Below are 23339 nucleotides of genomic sequence, written 5' to 3'. Positions count from 1 at the left end.
TGGTGTGTAGGGGTGTGTGATGGTGTGTGGAAGAATGTGTGATGGTGTGTGGAAGAATGTGTGATGGTGTGTAGGGGTGTGTAATGGTGTGTGGACGAATGTGTGATGGTGTGTAGGGGTGTGTGATGGTGTGTGGAAGAATGTGTGACGGAGTGTAGGGGTGTGTGATGGTGTGTCGGGAATGTGTGATAGTGTGTGAAGGAATGTGTGACAGTGTGAAGGGGTGTGTGATGGTGTGTAGGAGAATGTGTGATGGTGTGTACAGAAGACTCTACTGCGTGCAGACAGAAGCTTACTCAGAGAACCCTACCAAGCGGCTCATCAATGGTGTTACCTAACAAATCATTCTAGCAACGATAATCTTTACAAAATACCTTTCCAAGGTTATACTCATAGACTATATGGCACGCTAAGATCTCATCAAATGATTTTCCAGTTCTGCCTCCAACTTTTTGAGAATCAACTTGAGGCAACTGGTTAATGAAATTGTCAAAATTGTTTTCTACTCAAATGGCCATATACTGGTACCTTAATTCAAAACGCCAACGCCAGAGAATAATCAGTCTCCATTATCTGTTGAAACAGATTCAACTAGGCGTAAAAGGCAAATAGTGATGAAAATTATCTGAATGAATCACTGAAAATCAGTGCTGACACTAGTTGTTTGCTGAAAGAGAAGCATGTCCTGCTCTATCAGGTTAAAAATACTGGCCTTCGTGAAAAATGTGTCCAAGTAGATCTGAGGTATACGTATATCTATATATCATTAACATATCGTGGTACTGCAGCATGTCTGAGGAGATATCTACATATCAATTCACACATTTAATACTACATGTCCTAGTGAGCAGGATATATGGTACTTACAACAATTACCAACGACATGATACTGCATGTTTTAGTGAGTAGGATATATACATGTATCACAACATCAACACATGATATAGCATGTTTTAGTGAGCAGGGTATATACTTATATCACACCATCAACTTATGATACTGCATGTTTTAGTGAGCGGGATGTATACTTGTATACTTATATCACACCATCAACACATGATACTGCATGTTTTAGTGAGTAGGATATATACTTATATCACACCATCAACACATGATACTGCATGTTTTAGTGAGTAGGATATATACTTATATCACACCATCAACACATGATACTGCATGTTTTAGTGAGCAGGATGTATACTAATATATCACACCATCAACACATGATACTGCATGTTTTAGTAAGCAGGATGTATACTTATATACTTATATCACACCATCAACACATGATACTGCATGTTTTAGTGAGTAGGATATATACTTATATCACACCATCAACACATGATATAGCATGTCCTAGTGAGCGGGATATATACTTATATCATACCATCAACACATGATACTGCATGTTTTAGTGAGTAGGATATATACTTATATCACACCATCAACACATGATACTGCATGTTTTAGTGAGTAGGATATATACTTATATCATACCATCAACACATGATACTGCATGTTTTAGTGAGTAGGATATATACTTATATCATACCATCAACACATGATACTGCATGTTTTAGTGAGTAGGATGTATACTTGTATACTTATATCACACCATCAACACATGATACTGCATGTTTTAGTGAGCGGGATGTATACTTGTATACTTATATCACACCATCAACACATGATACTGCATGTTTTAGTGAGTAGGATATATACTTATATCACACCATCAACACATGATACTGCATGTTTTAGTGAGTAGGATATATACTTATATCACACCATCAACACATGATACTGCATGTTTTAGTGAGCAGGATGTATACTAATATATCACACCATCAACACATGATACTGCATGTTTTAGTAAGCAGGATGTATACTTATATACTTATATCACACCATCAACACATGATACTGCATGTTTTAGTGAGTAGGATATATACTTATATCACACCATCAACACATGATATAGCATGTCCTAGTGAGCGGGATATATACTTATATCATACCATCAACACATGATACTGCATGTTTTAGTGAGTAGGATATATACTTATATCACACCATCAACACATGATACTGCATGTTTTAGTGAGTAGGATATATACTTATATCATACCATCAACACATGATACTGCATGTTTTAGTGAGTAGGATATATACTTATATCATGCCATCAACACATGATACTGCATGTTTTAGTGAGTAGGATATATACTTATATCACACCATCAACTTATGATACTGCATGTTTTAGTGAGCAGGATGTATACTTATATCACACCATCAACACATGATACTGCATGTTTTAGTGAGTAGGATATATACTTATATCACACCATCAACTTATGATACTGCATGTTTTAGTGAGTAGGATATATACTCATATCACACCATCAACACATGATACTGCATGTTTTAGTGAGCAGGATATATACTTATATCACACCATCAACTTATGATACTGCATGTTTTAGTGAGCGGGATGTATACTTATATACTTAAATCACACCATCAACACATGATACTGCATGTTTTAGTGAGCGGGATATATACTTATATACTTATATCACACCATCAACACACGATACTGCATATCCTAATGAGTTGGATATATATTGACTTATTCCATTAACATACAAATTGATTCACAATTGATTTTACAAAAAGTAAACAATGGTAAACATGGTTTCTCACTCCTAATTATGCAGAACGGAAGATATAAATAAAAGCAAGGGAACATTTCCATAATAATATGAAATCTCTGTTAAAAACATTATTCTATTAGTGTATTGTATGATTCCGACAATATCATGAGCATGTATCTATTAATCACGATAAAATTATGATGAGGGGGTTGAGAAAGGGTGAGCATATCCTGCCTGAAGCATGTATATTCATGTAACCAACATACTACCACTGTTGTAGACACCTGCTCTGAGGTTTCTTAAGGGGGACTTCTCTCCACAGTGTGGCATCAATGTTTGGCCAGTCCTAGACATTGTGATTAATGCCATGCAAGAAACTCACACACTGTCTCCATGTTATTAGAGAATCATTAGCTGCTGAATTGATATGCATCATAAAATGCTTACAAGCAGAAAGTGGTGTTTAGGGACTGAACCTAATTGGCTGGGACTGCTTAGTAGCCTAGGCTCAGTCTCCCTTTAAATAAAATGTTTCCATCATAGGCTATCAAAAAGTCTCATAATTTGAAAGAATTACAACTTCATATCCATTGACATTATCACTGGCATGCCTCTGGATTAGACAATGATATTAAACATTTTAATGGAAGTACACTTATTCGTGAATCAAAAGAAAGTGATTCTCTAATTTCCATTGTAATTCAATTTCATAACTGGGATCTTCAATGAATAATTCATACATGCAGTCAGACTGTCACCAGTCAATCAAATGATCACATGGTCTAATCAAAACGCTGAAGTAACTTCCGTGTAACATCCTTGAGCCCATTGGAACTTGCTGACATTAGGCCTTATTTATTTTAGTTGGTTTACCAGACCAACCAACAAAAAACCCTATGAAATGAAAAAATAAATAAAATAACTTCTGACAGAATATGTTTGTTCAACTGTGTTACAGTTAGCTGCAAAGAAAAAACAACTGACTTTATCACCGCTGTTCCTAAGAAATGGTGAATAATAATGATCTTTCCATATCATTTTTCAATCATACTTCCGTGGTTATGGGAGTCAAGTTTGTTTTTCATTCATCAGCCTAAGCAGTACTAATCTATAAATCAAAAATTATTTTTATTTTTATCGACCACCTACATTGAATTTTAGGCTGCACATTTTGCCAACCAACAAAAGTATAAGGCCTTATACTATGACCTTACAACACTTCAAGTGGTAAAATTGATGTTGATTGGGATGTTTTCAGACACTTTGTTGACCTGTCTTTCAAAGTACTAAATTTCATGCATTTGCAACAATGAATACATTAGACATAGTATATTAAACATTATATATTCATGGAATTATCCCCTCTATTAACATTCTACAAGGTCTTAAACCTATTAATCTCTTGAGAGTGAGAGTGGTTTCCCTTTGACAATGTATGTGATATAATACATTTATTCCTTGAACGGAAGTTGGAAGGATGATAAGACGAAAAACGATTCATATTCTCCAACATGAACATACTTGGGATGTTTGCATGCTATTTACTATCCCAAAATATACATCAATATGAATTTATCAATATCAATATGAGTCTTATTGTTGAAGGAAATGGACACTTTTATTCTCACATTTCCTGAATGAACATAACCAATCCACTTTGCTCCACCTCCGGCCTTAGCCACGCCCACTCGGACAACTTCAATCAACTTCGGAAAAACTCCCCTGCATTTAACTCTGAGAGCACCTTGTATTAATAATTATTTAGGACTTCACTACCAATAGATCCGGAATCTTGTGTTTCCAATGTGTTCACTTTGTCATGAAGACATATCAACATCGTTTGACAAGGTACACATGTACATTTTGTGTGAATCTTCTGATTTTTACAGTATAAAGGTTTATTGAGAAATAAATCCAATAAATACTGCAGATCCAGTGAATAACAGTCATTCGCCCTTGTATATTTCAAGATTATCTGATGTTTTGAATTAGACACGACATATTTATTTGAAATAAATAAAGCTTTTATTAGTTACTACAAACATAAAAATGCACTCTAAATATTGTATTACTTCAAATTCAAATTCTCTTCGCTCGTACATTGAAAAAAACCTCAGTTCATTCTACGGATGAAATGATCTATAAGCAACATATTACAGATTGATATATTTGGCTTTACGCTGTAGTTCTTATTTATAGTAATATCTCATCTACAGGGAAAATATGATAATCAAAACTCTAATTACTTGAAATCAGAGAAAAAACATCAGTATGTACTAGTATTCATGAAAACACCCTGGACCACCTGGTCCACAATGGAAAGTGATTTTTTCAAGAGACAGATGGATGGCATTAGGATATTTTCATTGTTTTATCAACTATTGATAGGACATTCTTCCATATCATTACCAGATCAGAACAAATATCACTCAACGTCAAAGAACATTAACCTATCTGAAACTTTGGGGAGAAACTATATATTCTTTGAAGAAATATTGATATGTCAAATAAAACCTCCAAAAGCGTAAGTCTTACCTTATTAAGAAAGAGCATACATATTGTAATTATACATAATATATACATTCATCTGGAATTTGTTGTTTTGATATGTTAAATATACCTCTCAAAATAAGTTTAAGAACACCCGATTCTTTCATATTACTATAGTAAACTTGTCTGCGATGACATTACTACAGTCATAAGAACAAAATGGTGTTTTTTAAACTTCTTTTGAGTAGTATATTTAATGGTATTAAAGATGTATAAGTGTATCACAGATGAGTGAATAACCTGATGTAATATCTATCTATAAAGCAGAAGAGCAGGCATTGACATAAATATTTTATGGTCTCGCTGGGTACTAGATATTACACACAGGCAGATTAAACCCATCAGTAATTGATTAAAACAAATAATTTAATAAAAATGGTAATACTCAGGATACTAATAAGTTCATTTCATCCTTCAAAATTATCAATTAAATATTAAAAGACAGTTAAAAGTCATGGATATAATGTGTCATTATTTAGTGAGGTGTGGTTTCAACATTTTCAGTATCACCCAAACTTACGCTATTGTTTACACAGTTGCATCTGACACATCAAGGAAGGAAAACATCGACCAACATAATGTCATCAATTAATAATGTAAAGGATACTTGCTTTGTACATCAAACGCTCAGCTTGAACCATTACTGTAAAGAATTAACTGTCTAGAGACCCAAATACTTGCATTTGTCTTAGCACCTGCAGTCAGTCCTTGCTGACCGCGTGCTCTGTTGAATGGTCAAGGAAGTGCTCTCAGTTAAGGTCGGACAGGAAATACAGTGAATATACACAAGAATATACTACCGGTAGATACATGTTTCCCATAGACATTAAGTAATTGATAAACACTAGGTTGCTAGATAATTAGTATTGTGGGATCATAGGTTTGCGGACATCATACGTTTTCAGATGGTCGTGTTTATCACGATTACTCGCGCTATAGCAGGGGGTGTGGCGTCACACAGACATTGTAAATATTCAGATGATAGCCTGTTTTTAAGATAAAGTAATCTTTTACAACTGAGTGATATGTTTTACAGTTGTTCTTGTGAAAAACAATGAATATTTCTTAAGCGCCTGAAAAACTAACACAGGGATATGTACACAGTTTCATGATATTTTACAGACTTCTGGACCATATAATTGTTTTATGTATGAAATACAGAAGGTATTTTTTAAAAGACCATTCTTACCCATTGTCCTGAAATGGCTAACTACCGACAGTCCAAAACTGGTGTTTTTCATTGAGAAATTGAATATGATGTAATAATGATGTAAGCACATAAAGGTTAATTCAAATCTTATTGTAAGCATTAAAATGAACCAGTTATCCATATTGGCATATCTTGATGTTTTGTCGCCGCTGTCTATACAAACAAATTTCCAAAATGGGCCAGTATTGGTTGATAAGGAGGTGGGAGGAGTCGCATATAAGTGGATCAATGAATTACAAGAGACAGTTTCCACCTGGAGAATAAAGCTGTATGCATGATCTATTACCAATACCATATTCCATGTTTGTTCCATTCAGTCAAATTCACAAACTCTACTACACTGAATAGCATCCATTTAATTTTTTTCAAGAGGAAAACAACTCATAGATAAATGGTTTACTAAATATCAGTAAGAAGAGGAATTACAATTTGGTTTGCAGTTTGTGGCTAAAACTTGCTGCTGCAGCAGGTATCAGCTTAAGCCTGCTGCAGGGGACATCACAAGGCTTACCCTCCTGTCTTGTTAATGACACCGACATGCAACTGTGACTTTGAAGCAGGACATGTGTCACACATCAGTATCAACAAAAGGACAATCAATTTGGACATAAACATATCCATTTTTTGTCAATATTATGCTATGTTACCTGTAGACATTGGCACCAAAATTAATTTAGACCCCATGTTACCTGTAGACATTGGCACTAAAATGTATTTAGAACCTTCGTTACCTGTAGACTTTGGCACTAAAATTAATTTAGAACCTATGTTACCTGTAGACTTTAGCACTAAAATTAATTAAGAACCTATGTTACCTGCAGACTTTGGGACTAAAATTAATTTAGAACCTATGTTACCTGCAGACTTTGGCACTAAAATTAATTTAGAACCTATGTTACCTGCAGACTTTGGGACTAAAATTAATTTAGAACCTATGTTACCTGCAGACTTTGGCACTAAAATTAATTTAGAACCTATGTTACCTGTAGACTTTGGCACTAAAATTAATTTAGAACCTATGTTACCTGCAGACTTTGGCACTAAAATTAATTTAGAACCTATGTTACCTGTAGACTTTGGCACTAAAATTAATTTAGAACCTATGTTACCTGCAGACTTTGGCACTAAAATTAATTTAGAACCTATGTTACCTGTAGACTTTGGCACTAAAATGTATTTAGAACCTATGTTACCTGCAGACTTTGGGACTAAAATTAATTTAGAACCTATGTTACGTTAACACGGGTTTTTTAAACTGCCTTCTGAGAAAGAAGTACTTTCTTATAAGGATCAGCTTCTGTGGTGATGCAGCTGTTAAATCAGCTGTTTCAATCTACAACACCAAACATCTCTGATGGGGAAACCTTAATCCAATATTTTTTGTTGTAAACTAACAGTAGATATACTCATATGTTGACCTGTTTTAGTGAGACTAAATCTCTAACATTCTATATTTTTAAATGTTCAAAATATATTTCTTAATGGTTGATTTGAGAATGATAATTTATCACTGAACCAAATATTTTTGGGTGTGATTGGCGGTTGAAGGTGGAGGATGTGCGCATGGGCTGGTGTTATTATACTATTCCCAGAGTAAGTCGGTCCGAGGAGATAAGACACACCAAGCCTATCACAGAGGCAATCCTCCCAGTGATGGGATTACCAACGACAATGGTCGTTAAGCTCCCATGTTGGCAAATATTCCAAAGGTTATGGGTGATTCTTTCAAATCCCTGTACTTATCCACAACTTCTGCATTTATTTCAGTCTGCGAGGGTCTAACACAGCAATCGGTGCAGGTGTCAGTTACAACCTGGTCATGATGCCGGTCTTGGCAACAATCTAAATGAACATCGGTAGAGTGACGTTTGCTCCATTTATTTAGATAATGTGTGATGTCTTTTACATTAGCCTTGCTTGCAACAATGAAAGATGTGGGGTTCTTCCACACATAGGTCAATAGCCTCATGGCAGTCTTCAAAACAGTTGGTCCTGTAGTAGGGTTGGTTGGTGGGTGGTTTATTTAGACAATGTGGAGATGTGTTTTACGTTAGCCTTGATTACAACAATGAAAGATGTAGGGTTCCTCCAAACATAGGTCAATAACCTCATGGCAGTCTTGAAAACGGTTGGTCCTGTTGTAGGGAAGTTGGTGGTTGGTTGTGTGAGTACTAACCAACATTGGGACAAGAACCCACAGATAGCCATGTCAATGGCACTGTCTAAAGCACCACAATTCACTATGCAGAGTTGCCCCCCTTAGGTATACCAGAATCCTGTGATTGTGGGTATGAACCCAGATTGTCCTGATTGTGATTCTTCATTTTCAGCACTATACGCGTTTCATCAAAATGGATGACATCTAAGACCTGCAACATTTTTGTCACTCACTCACTCATCCAACCAAGTACTAAACTTACTTCCTCGTGAAGTTCAAGGGTAGTATAGGTCTTCAGCAACCCATGCTTGCCATAAAAGGCGACTAACAGAATAGATGCTCAGGCTCGCTGACTTGGTTGATGTATGTCCAAATTGCTTGCCCAAATGCCTTCATATAGCTAGAATATTGCTGAGTGCGGCGTTAAACAACATATAAACAAAAAAACAAACTAAATTTACTTCTGTAAGGTGGGTCCTTTATGACTAGCACAGAACCCAATGCCTCTTCCAAATGAGTTGCTGCGAAAGGACTCAATGGCATGATGTAATGCAAAGTAACATGCGCATATATTCTGATTATTGAAAAAATATCATGAAACATATTTATGTTCATATTTTCCTAACACATTTATTTCAAGAACATTAATAGGAAACTATTTTTTTATTATATTTTGTCACATACTGACTTATAAAATCCACAAAAATAAATAAAATATGACTGAACTGGCATCATAAAAGAATATAACTGACAGTAAGGAAGTGGTACATATGGGAGTCCTCATTACCGCACCACCACTGGCACTCCATCTCACCTGAATCTTAGAGTTAGACAGCAATGGATCGACCAGATAACCTACCTATATATTAATAGGCTTATAGAGCATGATATATAATACTCATCACTCAACAGCCACGAGGCATAAGATATTCTTATATTAAGTAGTTGTAAGAAAGTATTATCAGTCAGGAAAGCAGACTATGAACCTAACGAAGCATCTTGAAGAAAAGCACCCATGTAGAAGTGTTTACAGAGTAACTTAGTTACAACAATGTGTGCTAGTAGTACCAAATGTGGTAAAATCGCTATTAACCAATGTTATTATTAATAACTATTAACCAATATTAACCAATATGTGAAACATGCACTATTTTCCAATATGGTGAATTCTCTAATATCCTTTATGGTAAATCCACTAGCAACAAAGTGGTAGATGAATCTAGCCCAATGTCAAACATTCAGTACTATTTAATGTGAATCAGCTATTACAGCATGTGATAAATTCACTATCAACAAAGACACATGTGGCTCTACCATAGTTATATAAGTACCTTACATAACTACCACTACCACTATTACTTGTGGCAGCGTTAGTCCTGTAGTCCTTGCCAAACTGCCCAATAGTTAAGGTATCATAAGGACTAAAATGTAGAAATTTGCCATTTTTATAGGTTTTGCTATATGTTATCATAATAAGTACGAGTGGACTGAAACTGTTACTTTCTATCACTGCTTGTGGTATATCTACTGTTAACCCACTCCTTACATATAATTACCACTGCCACTATTACTTGTGGGATACCTACTGTTAACCCACTCCTTACATAACTCCCACTGCCACTAGTACTTGTGGTATACCTACTGTTAACCCAATCCTTACATAACTCCCACTGCCACTATTACTTGTGGTTTATCTACCGTTAACCCAATCCTTACATAACTATCACTACCACTATTACTTGTGGTATATCTACTGTTAACCCACTCCTTACATAACTATCACTACCACTATTACTTGTGGTATACCTACTGTTAACCATCTCCTTACATAACTATCACTACCACTATTACTTGTGGTATACCTACTGTTAACCATCTCCTTACATAACTATCACTACCACTATTACTTGTGGTATACCTACTGTTAAACCAATCCTTAAATAACTATCACTACCACTATTACTTGTGGTATACCTACTGTTAACCCAATCCTTACATAACTACCACTGCCACTATTACTTGTGGTATACCTACTGTTAACCCACTCCTTACATAAATATCACTACCACTATTACTTGTGGTATACCTACTGTTAACCATCTCCTTACATAACTACCACTACCACTATTACTTGTGGTATACCTACTGTTAAACCAATCCTTAAATAACTATCACTACCACTATTACTTGTGGTATATCTACTGTTAACCCACTCCTTACATAACTACCACTATAATACTACTATATATTACTTGTACACCTACTGTTAACCCAATCCTTACATAACTACCACTACCACTATTACTTGTGGTATACCTTCTGTTAACCCATTCCACTCCTTACATAACTACCACTACCATTTGATCAATAATCACTGAAATTATTTATTCACTGACATTTCATACCTACCAAATACAGTCAACCTTACTTCCCAATATCACCAACATGAAAAACCCATAGCTATTTGTTAAACTTGACTCACAGAAAGAAAGACACAACATATGTATCTGAGTAGACTTAATCTGATGAGCTCCACAGATCCCCAACTTATGGTGAATTGTTAGCCAAGCAATGGAGGCACGGTAGATAGGGGTGATATTCCAGCTAGAGTGGTAGGGTATTAACTCCACTCTCTCGGTCGGACTGTTTATAGCCACGGCGTATCTGCCAGTTCCTGGGGAAAGTGTAGCCCCTCGATTAGCCTCCAGTCACAAAAGTGACAACAGATCCGCAATAATCTTCTTTGTCAAGAAAATGGGTTGAAAATAAGACAGATGGGGGGATTAGGGCAGAGAGCTACTTTACGTAGGATAACTGGTGAAAATTAAATCTGGAGCGGATTAGATGGAGACAGGAAAAGCTGTACTGCGAGGAGATAAGGCAGATGCAGTGGCATTAAGATGGAAGCGGGCCCAGGCCGATTAATCTACAATCCCCTCTCATCTTGCAAGACTGACGGACAGATAACCACGCTGCTGCCGAGACTCATGTGTAACGGATTAGGCTGTGGAGGGTACGTGAGTGCGTTCCCCGAGGAAGATTCCTCCTGTATTAGAGATAATCAGCCCTGGCAGGCCCCAGATGCAAAGCCATGGTAAATCCCAGCCATAAACCGCTTCCTCAGACTCGAGGCTTATCAAACTAATCATTTCTCAGTATCTCTAACCCATGCTGATATCCTGATTAAACTCAACCTATATACATCAACAATATTGCATAATGTCAAAAAGAGTTCTTTAAACTTTCCTATGACAACTTGCCTGTTCATTACAGACCGAGACGTCCCCCGTGTATCTCACACTGTAACGAATCATGTCATGCCACTAGAGTGAGTGAGTGAGTTGGGTTTTACGCCGCTTTTAACAGTATTCCAGTTATATCACGGCGTGTCAGCTTAATGTGGAAGGAAAGCCCGAAGTGATGCAGGTCTCAGACGTTTACCACTTCGGTGAAACCCACGAGCACGGGTATGGTGCTGACAAACCTAGAAACATAATCAGGGCGAACCGGGATTCGAACCCACAATCATAGGTTTCTGGCGTGCCCAAGGGACGCAACTCTGCACAGCGAATCGCGGCGCCTTAGACGACTGGGCCACCCGTGCCCCCTCATGCCACTAGAGCATACATGTATCCACACATTGCGCAGAAATGAACCTGGGGAAACACATATGACTATGCAGGTCTAAATAAACAAGGAATGTTTCCATGGAAATCAAAACATTAGCACCAACTTTGAGCTTCTATTATATGAAATATAAACAAAAAACATATTACCTTCCTTACTTATCAGTCCAAAAATTAAACATTCTGGAATTCAGGAATAGTTTTCAAACAAGCATAACATAGGAACAATGTTAACATACCACAACATTTGAAAAACTTCAGGGGCGTTAGATTAGCCTAGTGGTTAAAGCGTTCAATTCCCCACATGGGTATAATGTTTGAAGCCAATTCTGGATATTGCTGGAATATTGCTTAAAGTGATGTAAAACCAAACTGACTCACTCACTCACTAATTAATTTTATTGTGTGAGTCCACCGTAATGTCATCATTTTCTGTCCTTCCTGCTAGTGCAATGCCTGGGTTCATGCAGAGTTTGTATTTCACTGGCCACTGTTATTCTCAATATACACCATACTTCTTTAAAAAAAATTTTGGGGGGGGTTTAGAGACAAACCAAACCCAAGCCAAAAGTCTGAACACTCAATTCAAGATACTTTGAATAGAGAGTTCTTTTCAACGGAAGTCTGTCTTTGATCATTGACTTTGACCTTGTGATTGTTCAGCCAAAGAAAATGGATGTCAATCCATAGACAGTTTCTGTCCAACTGTAAAGCAAGTAGCAAACACATTGCCAAACAACGAAAACACAATTTTTAATCAAGTTCCATTAATGTATATCAGTATTCTTATGAAATCGTCATGATATGGTTGAAATATTGCCGATTTGAAGTTAGATATTAACTCACTCTTATGAAAGAATATCGACAAAAGCTGTACCACAGGCTGATAATCTTTGTGGCCAAAATCCAGCTTGGAGATTACTAAACACATGATTACATCAGGACCAAGAACACCTTCGTTCCCATGCCAGCAAGTACAATCTCATACAGCTAATATGATCAATCTTTTTTTCTTCACAAATGTGTCCTGTAATTCGAAATCATGTTATCTACAATTTAAATCAGGTATATAAGTAAATAACTTTAAGCTGAATCCCCGACTGCGACCTGTCACCATTGTCGATGCTACGCCCGCCATTCCCGCCTTTAATATCCTGTCTTAATCGTTTTCAATTTTCCTCTCTGCATGAAAATACGAAAACCGTTCATCTTGGTGATATTAAAAGTTAAAATTTTGAAAAATAATACAGATTTGCCGAGGTACCCTGGAGTAAGACTATTATCCCAGGGCCCCTGCAATATTTGGTCATCTTTATCAAACACTAGGGATCAGGGGAGTCTTTATCTCCCAAACAGCAGGCCCCGACTGAATCTCATTATGTTCCTACTCTGCCATTTTGATTTTTCGTTACTTTTATTCAAACCCAGCAGTTGAGTTAAAGAAATTCCTCAATGGGATAGATAAAGAAAACGAAAAGCCCTCATGAAGTCATATCCTCATTTCATGCCATTTAACAGAGGGGCTATACACCTGAATCAACCTGTTTCCAAGCTGCCTCATTATAACACTAAACCTGCATGGACAACTTTCTGAAGACAAAAAACACAGCCAACCCATTTGAAATATTTAATTGTACAAATATCAGCTCTTTTTGATTATTTTGCAAAGCTTCCCTTAAGCAGATGGATGTGTCCTGAATGCTGTGTTATACTGAGAGGGTACCGTCCTGCTGCGATAATAAGGCTAATGCCTTTCTGACAGACTGGGGAGCTAAGCTGATGGAGTTAGCTCATTTCACAACTCAGTATGGGGTCGGGTCTAGGTGGGATCCTGATCCCTCTCAGTCCTAATAGTCCTGTCCTGGGATTGCAAACCGCTTGAAGCAAATGTTAAGTGCCATCATTCTGCCTCTTAACACTGTGATACAGAGGCTTCAATACGGGTGGATTGTTTCCAACTGTTGCCACACCTGATGATCGTACCTGTGTGGGATGTCCCCTGATTGCTTTGAGTGTCCTGCTTCCACGAACAGGACTAGTTTTTGTATCGGTTCCCACTGGCCATAACAGAGAGAATCACAGTTCAGAATCACCCTGCTTTCAATTCCACACTTTAACTCCACAGCAGGACTTTTGACTTTTACCCCATTAATAATAATAGCTAATCTCAAAACAGACTGGCAACTTTGTGACAGAGACAATACACCACTGTCTCCCAAATTCCTCTATTGGACAGCAGGTCAAGAAAAGGTGTGAGATGAAACATTTTGTTACATAATATATTTAATTTTTGATTTAATAGAAAGACATTTTTTACCTGATTAAAGCCAGGACAAAATCAGCCACAACACCAACAACAAAAAGTAACAAAAATTCTCCACATTCCCAAGGTGAAACATGGCACCTGGTCTGCAATTACAAATGCCATGGAATTCACTAGGATGGGTGGCACTCTTTACCTACGTATATATGCAGATCCTACAGAGGCCCTGACTGAGACAATACCATGGATTATGGTGAGTGGAGTGAGTGGAGTGAGTGGAGTGAGTGGAGTGAGTGGAGTGAGTGAGTGAGTGGAGTGAGTGGAGTGAGTGAGTGGAGTGAGTGAGTGAGTGAGTGAGTGAGTGAGTGAGTGAGTGAGTGAGTGAGTGAGTGAGTCTCTCACTGACATAGTTAGGCTAGTAGTGACCAGACTGTGGTCAGACAACTCCTCTAATCACTGTTACATGTATTACACTACTGTTAAAAACATCTATGGCATGTTGCAAAGAGTATAAAAAAAGTAAGTTTCCAAGTTGGAGGTCCCGTAAGCTCTCAGTTGCAATCAGGCTGTCACATCACTACGGGATATTCCGAGGATTACAGCCCCAACATATTCCATCGTTTCAAATATAGAAAATACTCGGCTTTCCTGTGACAAAGCCTGATAGAATGCGGGGCTGAGAGACCAAGTCGATTTGGTTAAATCCAATCATAGGAGATTACCGATTACTTGAGCCATGAAGACTTGTCCCATGCATGACTTTCTCTGCTGAAGAGTAATTTGAATGTTAAATGGGGGATTTAGCGGCGAGCTGCCAGCGAAGGAGAGGCCCAGAGACAAACAGCTCGGAGAATCAATCCCTGATAAAATGGGATTTCTATCTCTCCAAAATAGGACCATTGAAGGAAGAGGCTTATCAGCAATTTTTGTTGAGCAAGCTTAATAAAAAACAAATCCCCGGCAATTCTGTAGACGGACGTTTGGAGTGGCTTGCCGCGTCATTCCGACTGACAGCAGAATAGCATTAGGCAAATGGGGCTTTAAAATCGGGAGATTAAAGGTACACAGAGGGACGAGCGATAAGCAAACACATTTAGGGTATGCCGGCTAATCCTCCTAGAATTAATCCCCTGGCATGATTGCTCCACACACTTAAATCCCAATTTAGCATCCCAACGTTTCCTCAATGTCAGCTTAATACCCAGTCTTTTATTCCCCAAATAATGGTAGCAAGACGTCCAGTACTGCAGATAAATTCCTCTGCTATCTTCCCGTCAGGCTTACTCGCAGATATTGATGTGAATGACAAAACCCAGATAATTACTCGACAGGGAAGATTTGCCTCAGACTTTGTAGGATTATTTCTTTCCAAAAACAAATTCTTTCACCAAGAGAAGAAAATCACCCCGCATGTGTCGTAATATCTTGTGATCTTGGGCCGTCTCCTTGCAGACAAGCAACTTGCAAACTTTACCAAACTTGCAAACTTTTCTAGACAGACATAGATCTTTGTGAAGTGTTTCCATGGAAACAGGTTTAAGAAAATTTAGAAAAAATAGTTTCCTTACAGTTATTTACATATTTATTTGTTTCATCATTGCATGAAGATGTAGATATATTACATCCATTGTTCAGATTTTGCACAATTAATTCAAATAATCTTCTTTTCTGTTTTGATACAGGACAGATATTTAATGTATTCTGTAAGTCAAGTCCATGCTTTAATGCCAGCATAACGATTTCTTAAAATGAATTTTTTTTATGTAACCATTGTTTCTGTGTGTGATGAGGCAAATAATGACTCGTCTCTGTTTAATATGAAACTCCCGATACATGAATATAGGTTGCCATATCCCCAAATGAGGATTTTTTTCCCAAGCTAAAAGGTAATTGGGAGCATACTGACTCTGTAATCTGATCTGCAATGATGAAGAGGAAAGAAATCAAATTGTTCCAACACGACAATGTTTGTAATCCCCAAGGGAATTTTAATTTTGCAATTCTGTCACAAGATTACAACTACTTCACACTTTGAAATTCATACTACTTATGACAGATTGTCCAAACATTTCCTATACATAAATTTTTTCAGTCCCAAATCCTTCCCAGTGAAACTCAACAACACCAGAGATCCGTGTGGTTATTTGCAACGTGTCAGACCTTCCTGATAAATGCCTGTCTAATCCCTGACCTGAATTAATGGAGTCCCATCCTAATCTCACAGGGAATTAATATATTCTGCTCCTAATCCATTAGCTAAACACAAACAGGTCACCAAAGTCTAATCCCAAGGCTATAACCATCTTACATAGCCTGTATACGTTTGGGATGAAAGGATTAGGTCTCACAAATCCTCAGTAATCCATCAGAGTATGACAGATGCAGGAAAAACATGGATCAAACTACGGGGAGGAAGAGGGGGAATGGGGGGACCAGTTCCAGAACAACATTGAACATTCGACAGTCGACAGAGTTTGGTAATGTGAAATCAGATCATCTAAAAATCTTCTTGTGTTGCTATGTGTTCATGGATTATGGCTGACAAATAAGTTTGTTTGTTGCCGATTGACACACTCAAAAAATATTCCATCCATAAGATGGCGGTCTGTAAATATTTGAGTCTGGACCAGACAATCCAGTGATTGACATCATGAACATCAAGCAACCATATTGGCATACAATGACAAGTCATCGAGACTGACCACTCGATCCATTTGGCCACCTCTCATGACAAGCATCATCATTATGTACCTGGGGACCTATATTCTTACCGGGACTCCACAAGTCGCTCAGATGCATATAAGAAAGTATTGCTAATACTAATAACTGGCAAAAAATGGGAAGATAATCATTCAGTGATTTCAAAGAAAATCTATGTTAGCTGTAGATTTGAACTTAACACATTTAACACATGAAAATACGTAAATACTGGAACGTTTCAAAAACTCCAAACGTTGAGCTCTGTAGCCAACTTGAATTTTTGTGGACAATATCATCTTAAACATATCGATTGATCATGTTGATCACATTTGAAAAAAAAAAACCGTTAAAAAAATTATACAAAACATTCACAAATCAATCATTCAATGTAGTGAATGCTTAAACACGTCAAAACAGTCACATAAATATTGACATGGGGTGAAACCCAGCCGGTTACAGGTTGAAACGGCAATTCTTTTAAAATTCAAAGAGCAATATTGAACGACATTCACATTAAACTACAAAAGAACTGTCTTGATCATTTAGGCCAATTGTTTTAAAGGAGAAAAATGTGATACATTTATAGTTAACACCTACCTACTGCACGGAGAAACAACACCTCATACATTTATAAAAAAGAAGAAGTAACCACATGAGAGTTTCAACACAGCTACCCCAATAAGCATATGTCCATATACATAGACCATCTCCACAAACCTCAGCTAAGTAAGGTGGGATAGTCTAATGGTTAAAGCATTCACTCTTCACACTGAACGCCTGGGTTGGATTCCATAGGAGGGTGCACACTGTGAAGCTCATTTCTGGTGTATTCGCTGGAATACTGTAAAAGGCGATGTAAAACCTTACTCACTCACTCATTCCAGTTTCATGTATCCAGGATTAACAGTCTCAGAGAAGACATTAAAAACGTACCATTGCTATCGTTTAGATATAGAATATCAAAAGTATTAAAGTGAAGAAGATAACTAGTCATACACATGTAACCATGGTAACACACATTCTTAATAATGCTACACGGTTACTGCATTTCAATTATTCATGTTCACATCAGGAGCAGTCACGTCCAGGGACCAAGCTGACAGTTTCATTATTCTAACTGTGGTCACAAAGAGCAAATTTGGATTTGTGAGATATGCTAACACTATTTCTACTGGGATCATCCATGATAACTTTCAGCCTTACAAACAACATGGCTTCCATATAGGCGAGTCACAGCTGGCACAGCAGCAACTCACCACAAACCAAACCCCAAATTCTTCATTCATTCAAAAAGGGTACATTCGCAGGAAATGGTCATTTTTAATCACAAACTATTAGAGGCTTCTATAACAGGAAACATTACGAAATGGCGGCCGGTTGTCATTCATGGCATCACAGATTAACTATAGTAACATGAAAGAATCGGTTGTATTTTAACTTCTTTTGAGTAGTATACATCTTGTGTCACAAGTTCACCTCACCATAAAGTCAAAAAGTGGAACTCCAATCACATTTTGGATCATCGCTTGTGTCATGATCATCGCTTGTGTCATGATCATTTCTCGTGTCATGATCACCGCTTGTGTCATGATCATCGCTTGTGTCAGGATAACCGTTTGTGCAATGTTAGTCGTTTGTGTCAGAATCATCGTTTACGTCATGATCAAAGCATGTTTTCCAATTCGGTAGAAATAAAAGGTCCTTATGATTGACGTGATGCATTGGTACAGGACACCCATGATTATTTGTTCATCCCTAAGTTTATATAAGAAGTGTTTCCAAGGTTACTCACCCCCACTGGCCTGTGTTGTGTCTGGTTTCTTGGGACTCGCAGATTTTTCAGCTCTGTTGGCATTGCCCCCAATAGGTCCATTACTTGCCCCAGAGGATCCAGTGTTGACTGCCCCTGTTCCTGTATTGCCACCCCCTGGGACCATATTGCCGCTCCCGGGTACCGTTGTGCCGACCCCAGGTACCGTATTACCGCCCCCAGGCCCAGTGTTACTGTTCCCGCCCTGGCCACGTTCCACGAGCTGGTCCTTCGGAAGGAGGGTAGGAAGGTCCTCCACAGACGTCTGCTTCAGGGCCTGACAAGAAACAAACAAATCATTGTAAATAAAACAACAACAAAAATATTACTTAAGAGACCAACATACATGGCTTAAGGAAGACAAACAAACATGGCTTATGGAAGACAAACAAAAAATGGCTTATGGAAGACAAACCAAAAATGGCTTATGAAAGACACACATGGCTAATAAAACATGAGCACAAAGATGTAAAAAAAGGTCAAAAGATCAGGTAGCACCATGTCTTTTGAGATGGAATTGTTGCCAAAAATGCACCAGAAATACAAATCTAAAATAGTATTTTTCAAACATTTTATACTCAAACAGTGAGTGAGTGAGTATGGTTTTACGCTGCTTTTAGCAATATTTCAGCAATATCACGGCAGGGGACACCAGAAATGGGCTTCACACTTTGTACCCATGTCGGGAATCGAACCTGGGTCTTTAGCGTGACAAGCGAATGCTTTAACCACTAGTCTTCCCGACTGCCCCTTATACTCAAAACAAAATGAAAACACATAATCAACTTGAACTTGAAAGGTGCAATTTTGTGCTGAAGTCCATCTCCAAACACATCAAATGAGATATGAAGCCGTACAACGACACTGTGTTTAATTATCTCATGCTTTAATACCGGCAGAACAACATGATTTTATTTTGTGGCCATTTGGCAAATATTGCAAAAAATTGAACAAACATTTTCATTGTGTTTCTGTATATCATAATATCATTGGATATTATAGTGTTATTAAGAGTTCAAGGAGCTAATTACATTGTCAGCTTTTAAGCTACAGAAGGATACATCGGTATTGAATAATTGGTGAGGGGTAGAGGTGGGGGTCGGATAGGTGTAATGTTTTAAGACTTTAAACTGATGTTTCATTTTCACAGTCATAAATATTTGATCATGAATATCCTTATTCATATGTGATTAAGAAAACCATTTCGTGATTAAGTCAAGAGAGGGGAGGTCACTCAGACTGAACCACCTGCCAGGAACTGCCATGTCACCAATTCCACATCACCTCACGACCCAGGTCCAACAACTTCACAACTACAATACAAGGTAGCTGTGAGAGTGAAACAGCTGGAGTCTTCTGTCACTGAGGTATTACTGCTGTCAGTTGCCACTCAAAACAATAATGGAATTCAATACCAGCTCTAAAGAGATTTTGTCTTTAAGTAGAGCCATGTGCTTCCGACGGCAAATCAAAGGCAACATATCGACTAACAGATTAGGTCAGATCATAAAGTGACATAGATCTTACTTTTCTTACAAACATGACAAATTCCAGCAATTTATGTAATTTTTAGCCATTTTGTTATAGCTTTGTGTCTTTTTATAATTTTCTTTGAGTCTGAAATGTTATCAAAAAGAGCAATTCATCAGTTGGGCTACATTAAGTACAGATATACATGATTAACTTTCTTTTGTTAAAACTTGAAGTGAAAGATGGATGTTGATTGTGTTATAATCCATGTGGCTGTTGATGTCATGAACAGGTGCTCTATCACAAGACTCTAACTCTTGATAGGCAAACACCATGAGTACCACTCATATATACTAACTATCATGTACACGTCTATCCATCTCCCAGGTAAATTACAGCCTTCAAGCCCATTAAGTAAACTATCTTGTTATTACACCACAGATTGAATAAAATCAAAACTAATTAACTGCCAACTTTTAGATTGAGAAAAAATTGTTTTAATGAAAATCGATAATTCTGAATCATGGAATAACTACACATTTTCTTAATCTTCAAACAAATCACTTGTAGTAGTGTTTGATTAAAGAAGTGGTCGTCAGCAATATCCCAGACGTATCAGTGGGATAGGTTGTATGCCACATTCAGTAATATTTCAGCAATATTTCAGCAGAGAACTGGGATTTGCAAATTGTAGTCATGTGGGGAATCAAACTTGAGGCTTTGGAAAGTACCTTATCTACTAGATCATCCCAATGTGCTTAAGGTGTACGATAGATTGCCTAATGAGTGAGTGAGGTTTAACACTGCTGTAAATAGTATTTCAGTTATATCATGGCATGGAAACTTGATGCAAGAGGAAGTCACGAGGTGAAGCAGTCTTTGACATTGACCATTTTGGTGAAATCCACAAGCATGGGTATGATGCTGACAAACCAAAATGACGAATCTGTGTGATATAAAAAGAAATGATCATGGGCTCCTGGCATGCTGAAGGGAAGCAACTCTGCACTGAAAATCTCAGCGCCTTAGATGACTGGGCCACCAGTAGCCTGTAAAGTGTATACAATCTGAATCAACCCTACCACCTTTCGAAATTAAACCACTTAGAAATAAGAAACTTATCGATCATGATTTGTGAGATAAATGTCCTGGCATTAATGAGCTCAGGTTTAGTGGGGTATGTCAGCACAGGTATCTGATAAGGTTATAAAAAACATTGGTATCAGGGAGAGATCACACTGCACCAGCTACAGTGATCACTGGTCCACACCAACTGTGGACACTATCAATGAGGCAGTTGTCAATCAGATGGATTTAACGCCGCTTTGTACAGTATTTCAGTAATATCACAAAATGTCAGAGGTAGGAGAAATGCCGAAAGTGGTGCAGATTGAAGACGTTTGGTGAAAACCATGAACAGGTGGGTATGGTTTGATACAGAAACATAAATGACAGATATAAATAGGGAGAGGCAAGGATTCAAGCCCATGATCAGCAAATCCTTACACATCTAAGGGAAGTAAATCTGTACATGACATTGCTGCAGCACTGAGGTAGAAGCCTATGGCAGATGTGACCCATGAGGATCCGATTAGAGAATAGGTTCTCAGCAACCCACGCTTGCCGTAGGTGTGACTATGCTTGTCGTAAGAGGCAACTAACGGGATTGGGTGGTCAGGCTCGCTGACTTGTTTGATGAATGTGTTGATCGATGCTCATGATGTCAATCACTGGATTGTCTGGATTGCTGTCATATAGCTGGAATATTGCTGAGTTAAACAACAAACTACAGCAGATATTCCCTTGGTTATCATCTAAGCAGTAGCTTTAGTGAAGAGCCATTGTGATCACATGATCATAAATCACCAATCTAGAAATAACTGGGCACTGAACCCAAAACGTAAACCCCAACTGTGTAAATATTAGAAATAACATTAGTATGGACAAACATACTACTCAGGTTAACCATCTAGCACACCAACTATTATCCTATATATGATATCAGTTATATTACCTACTACAGGTCCACCTATGTATCCCATCCCACAGAGGGGTGGCCACTTCACTGACATACGTCGGGGTTATTAAACTTACTGAAGAGTTGCCACCTCAGCAGGCATCTCACCTGTAGCTCACAACATCAGCCATGTTATTTTAGGATTCTTACTGGTATTTACTTTATTCGATTTAATTACAGAAAAGTCATTTATCCCAAGTTTCATTAAATGTTCAAAAGGAACAGCCGTCAGCCAATCATCCTTGACTAATACTCAAGGCATAGTCTGTAATCCTTCATACCCCCTGTCATCCATTCATTCCCCATGCCATTGATACTCCTTCTACATGAAGGTGTGTACAGCTTACCCAACTATCAATACTCCCTCTTCATGAAGGTGTGTACAGCTGGCCCAACTACTGATACTCCCTCTACATGAAGGTATGTGGGCTTACCCAACTATCCATACTCCCTCTTCATGAAGGTGTGTACAGCTTACCCAGCTGTCAATACTCCCTCAACATGAAGGTGTGTACAGCTTACCCAGCTATCGATACTCCCTCTACATGAAGGTGTGTACAGCTGACCCAACTATCGATAGTACATCTACATGGAGGTGTGTACAGCTTCCCAACTATTAATACTCCCTCTACATGAAGGTGTGTACAGCTTACCCAACTATTGATATTCCCTTTACATGGAGGTGTGTACAGCTTACCCAACTATCGATACTCCCTCTACATGAAGGTGTGTACAGCTTACCCGACTATCGATACTCCCTCTACATGAAGGTGTGTACAGCTGGCCCAACTATTGATACTCCCTCTACATGAAGGTATGTGGGCTTACCCAACTATCCATACTCCCTCTTCATGAAGGTGTGTACAGCTTACCCAGCT

The 23339-nt window shown here is 37.9% G+C and overlaps 1 protein-coding gene across 1 annotated transcript in view; it reads right to left on the bottom strand.

Annotated features, from left to right (window-relative positions):
* LOC124139750 (homeobox protein dve-1-like) overlaps window positions 1–23339 on the bottom strand; it is a 52604-nt gene that overhangs the window by 21558 nt on the left and 7707 nt on the right. Inside the window, exon 2 of the mRNA XM_048400705.1 lies at window positions 18957–19251. Coding sequence (XP_048256662.1) covers window positions 18957–19251 — 295 coding nt within the window. The remainder of the gene's footprint in view (window positions 1–18956; window positions 19252–23339) is intronic.

This window comes from Haliotis rufescens, unplaced genomic scaffold (assembly GCF_023055435.1).
Source record: "Haliotis rufescens isolate VD_foot unplaced genomic scaffold, xgHalRufe1.0.p SCAF_1, whole genome shotgun sequence".
Classification (NCBI taxonomy): Eukaryota; Metazoa; Mollusca; class Gastropoda; order Lepetellida; family Haliotidae; genus Haliotis; species Haliotis rufescens.
The sequence above is the reverse complement of the archived record's forward strand: the minus strand, read 5'-3'. Positions and strand labels throughout refer to the sequence as shown.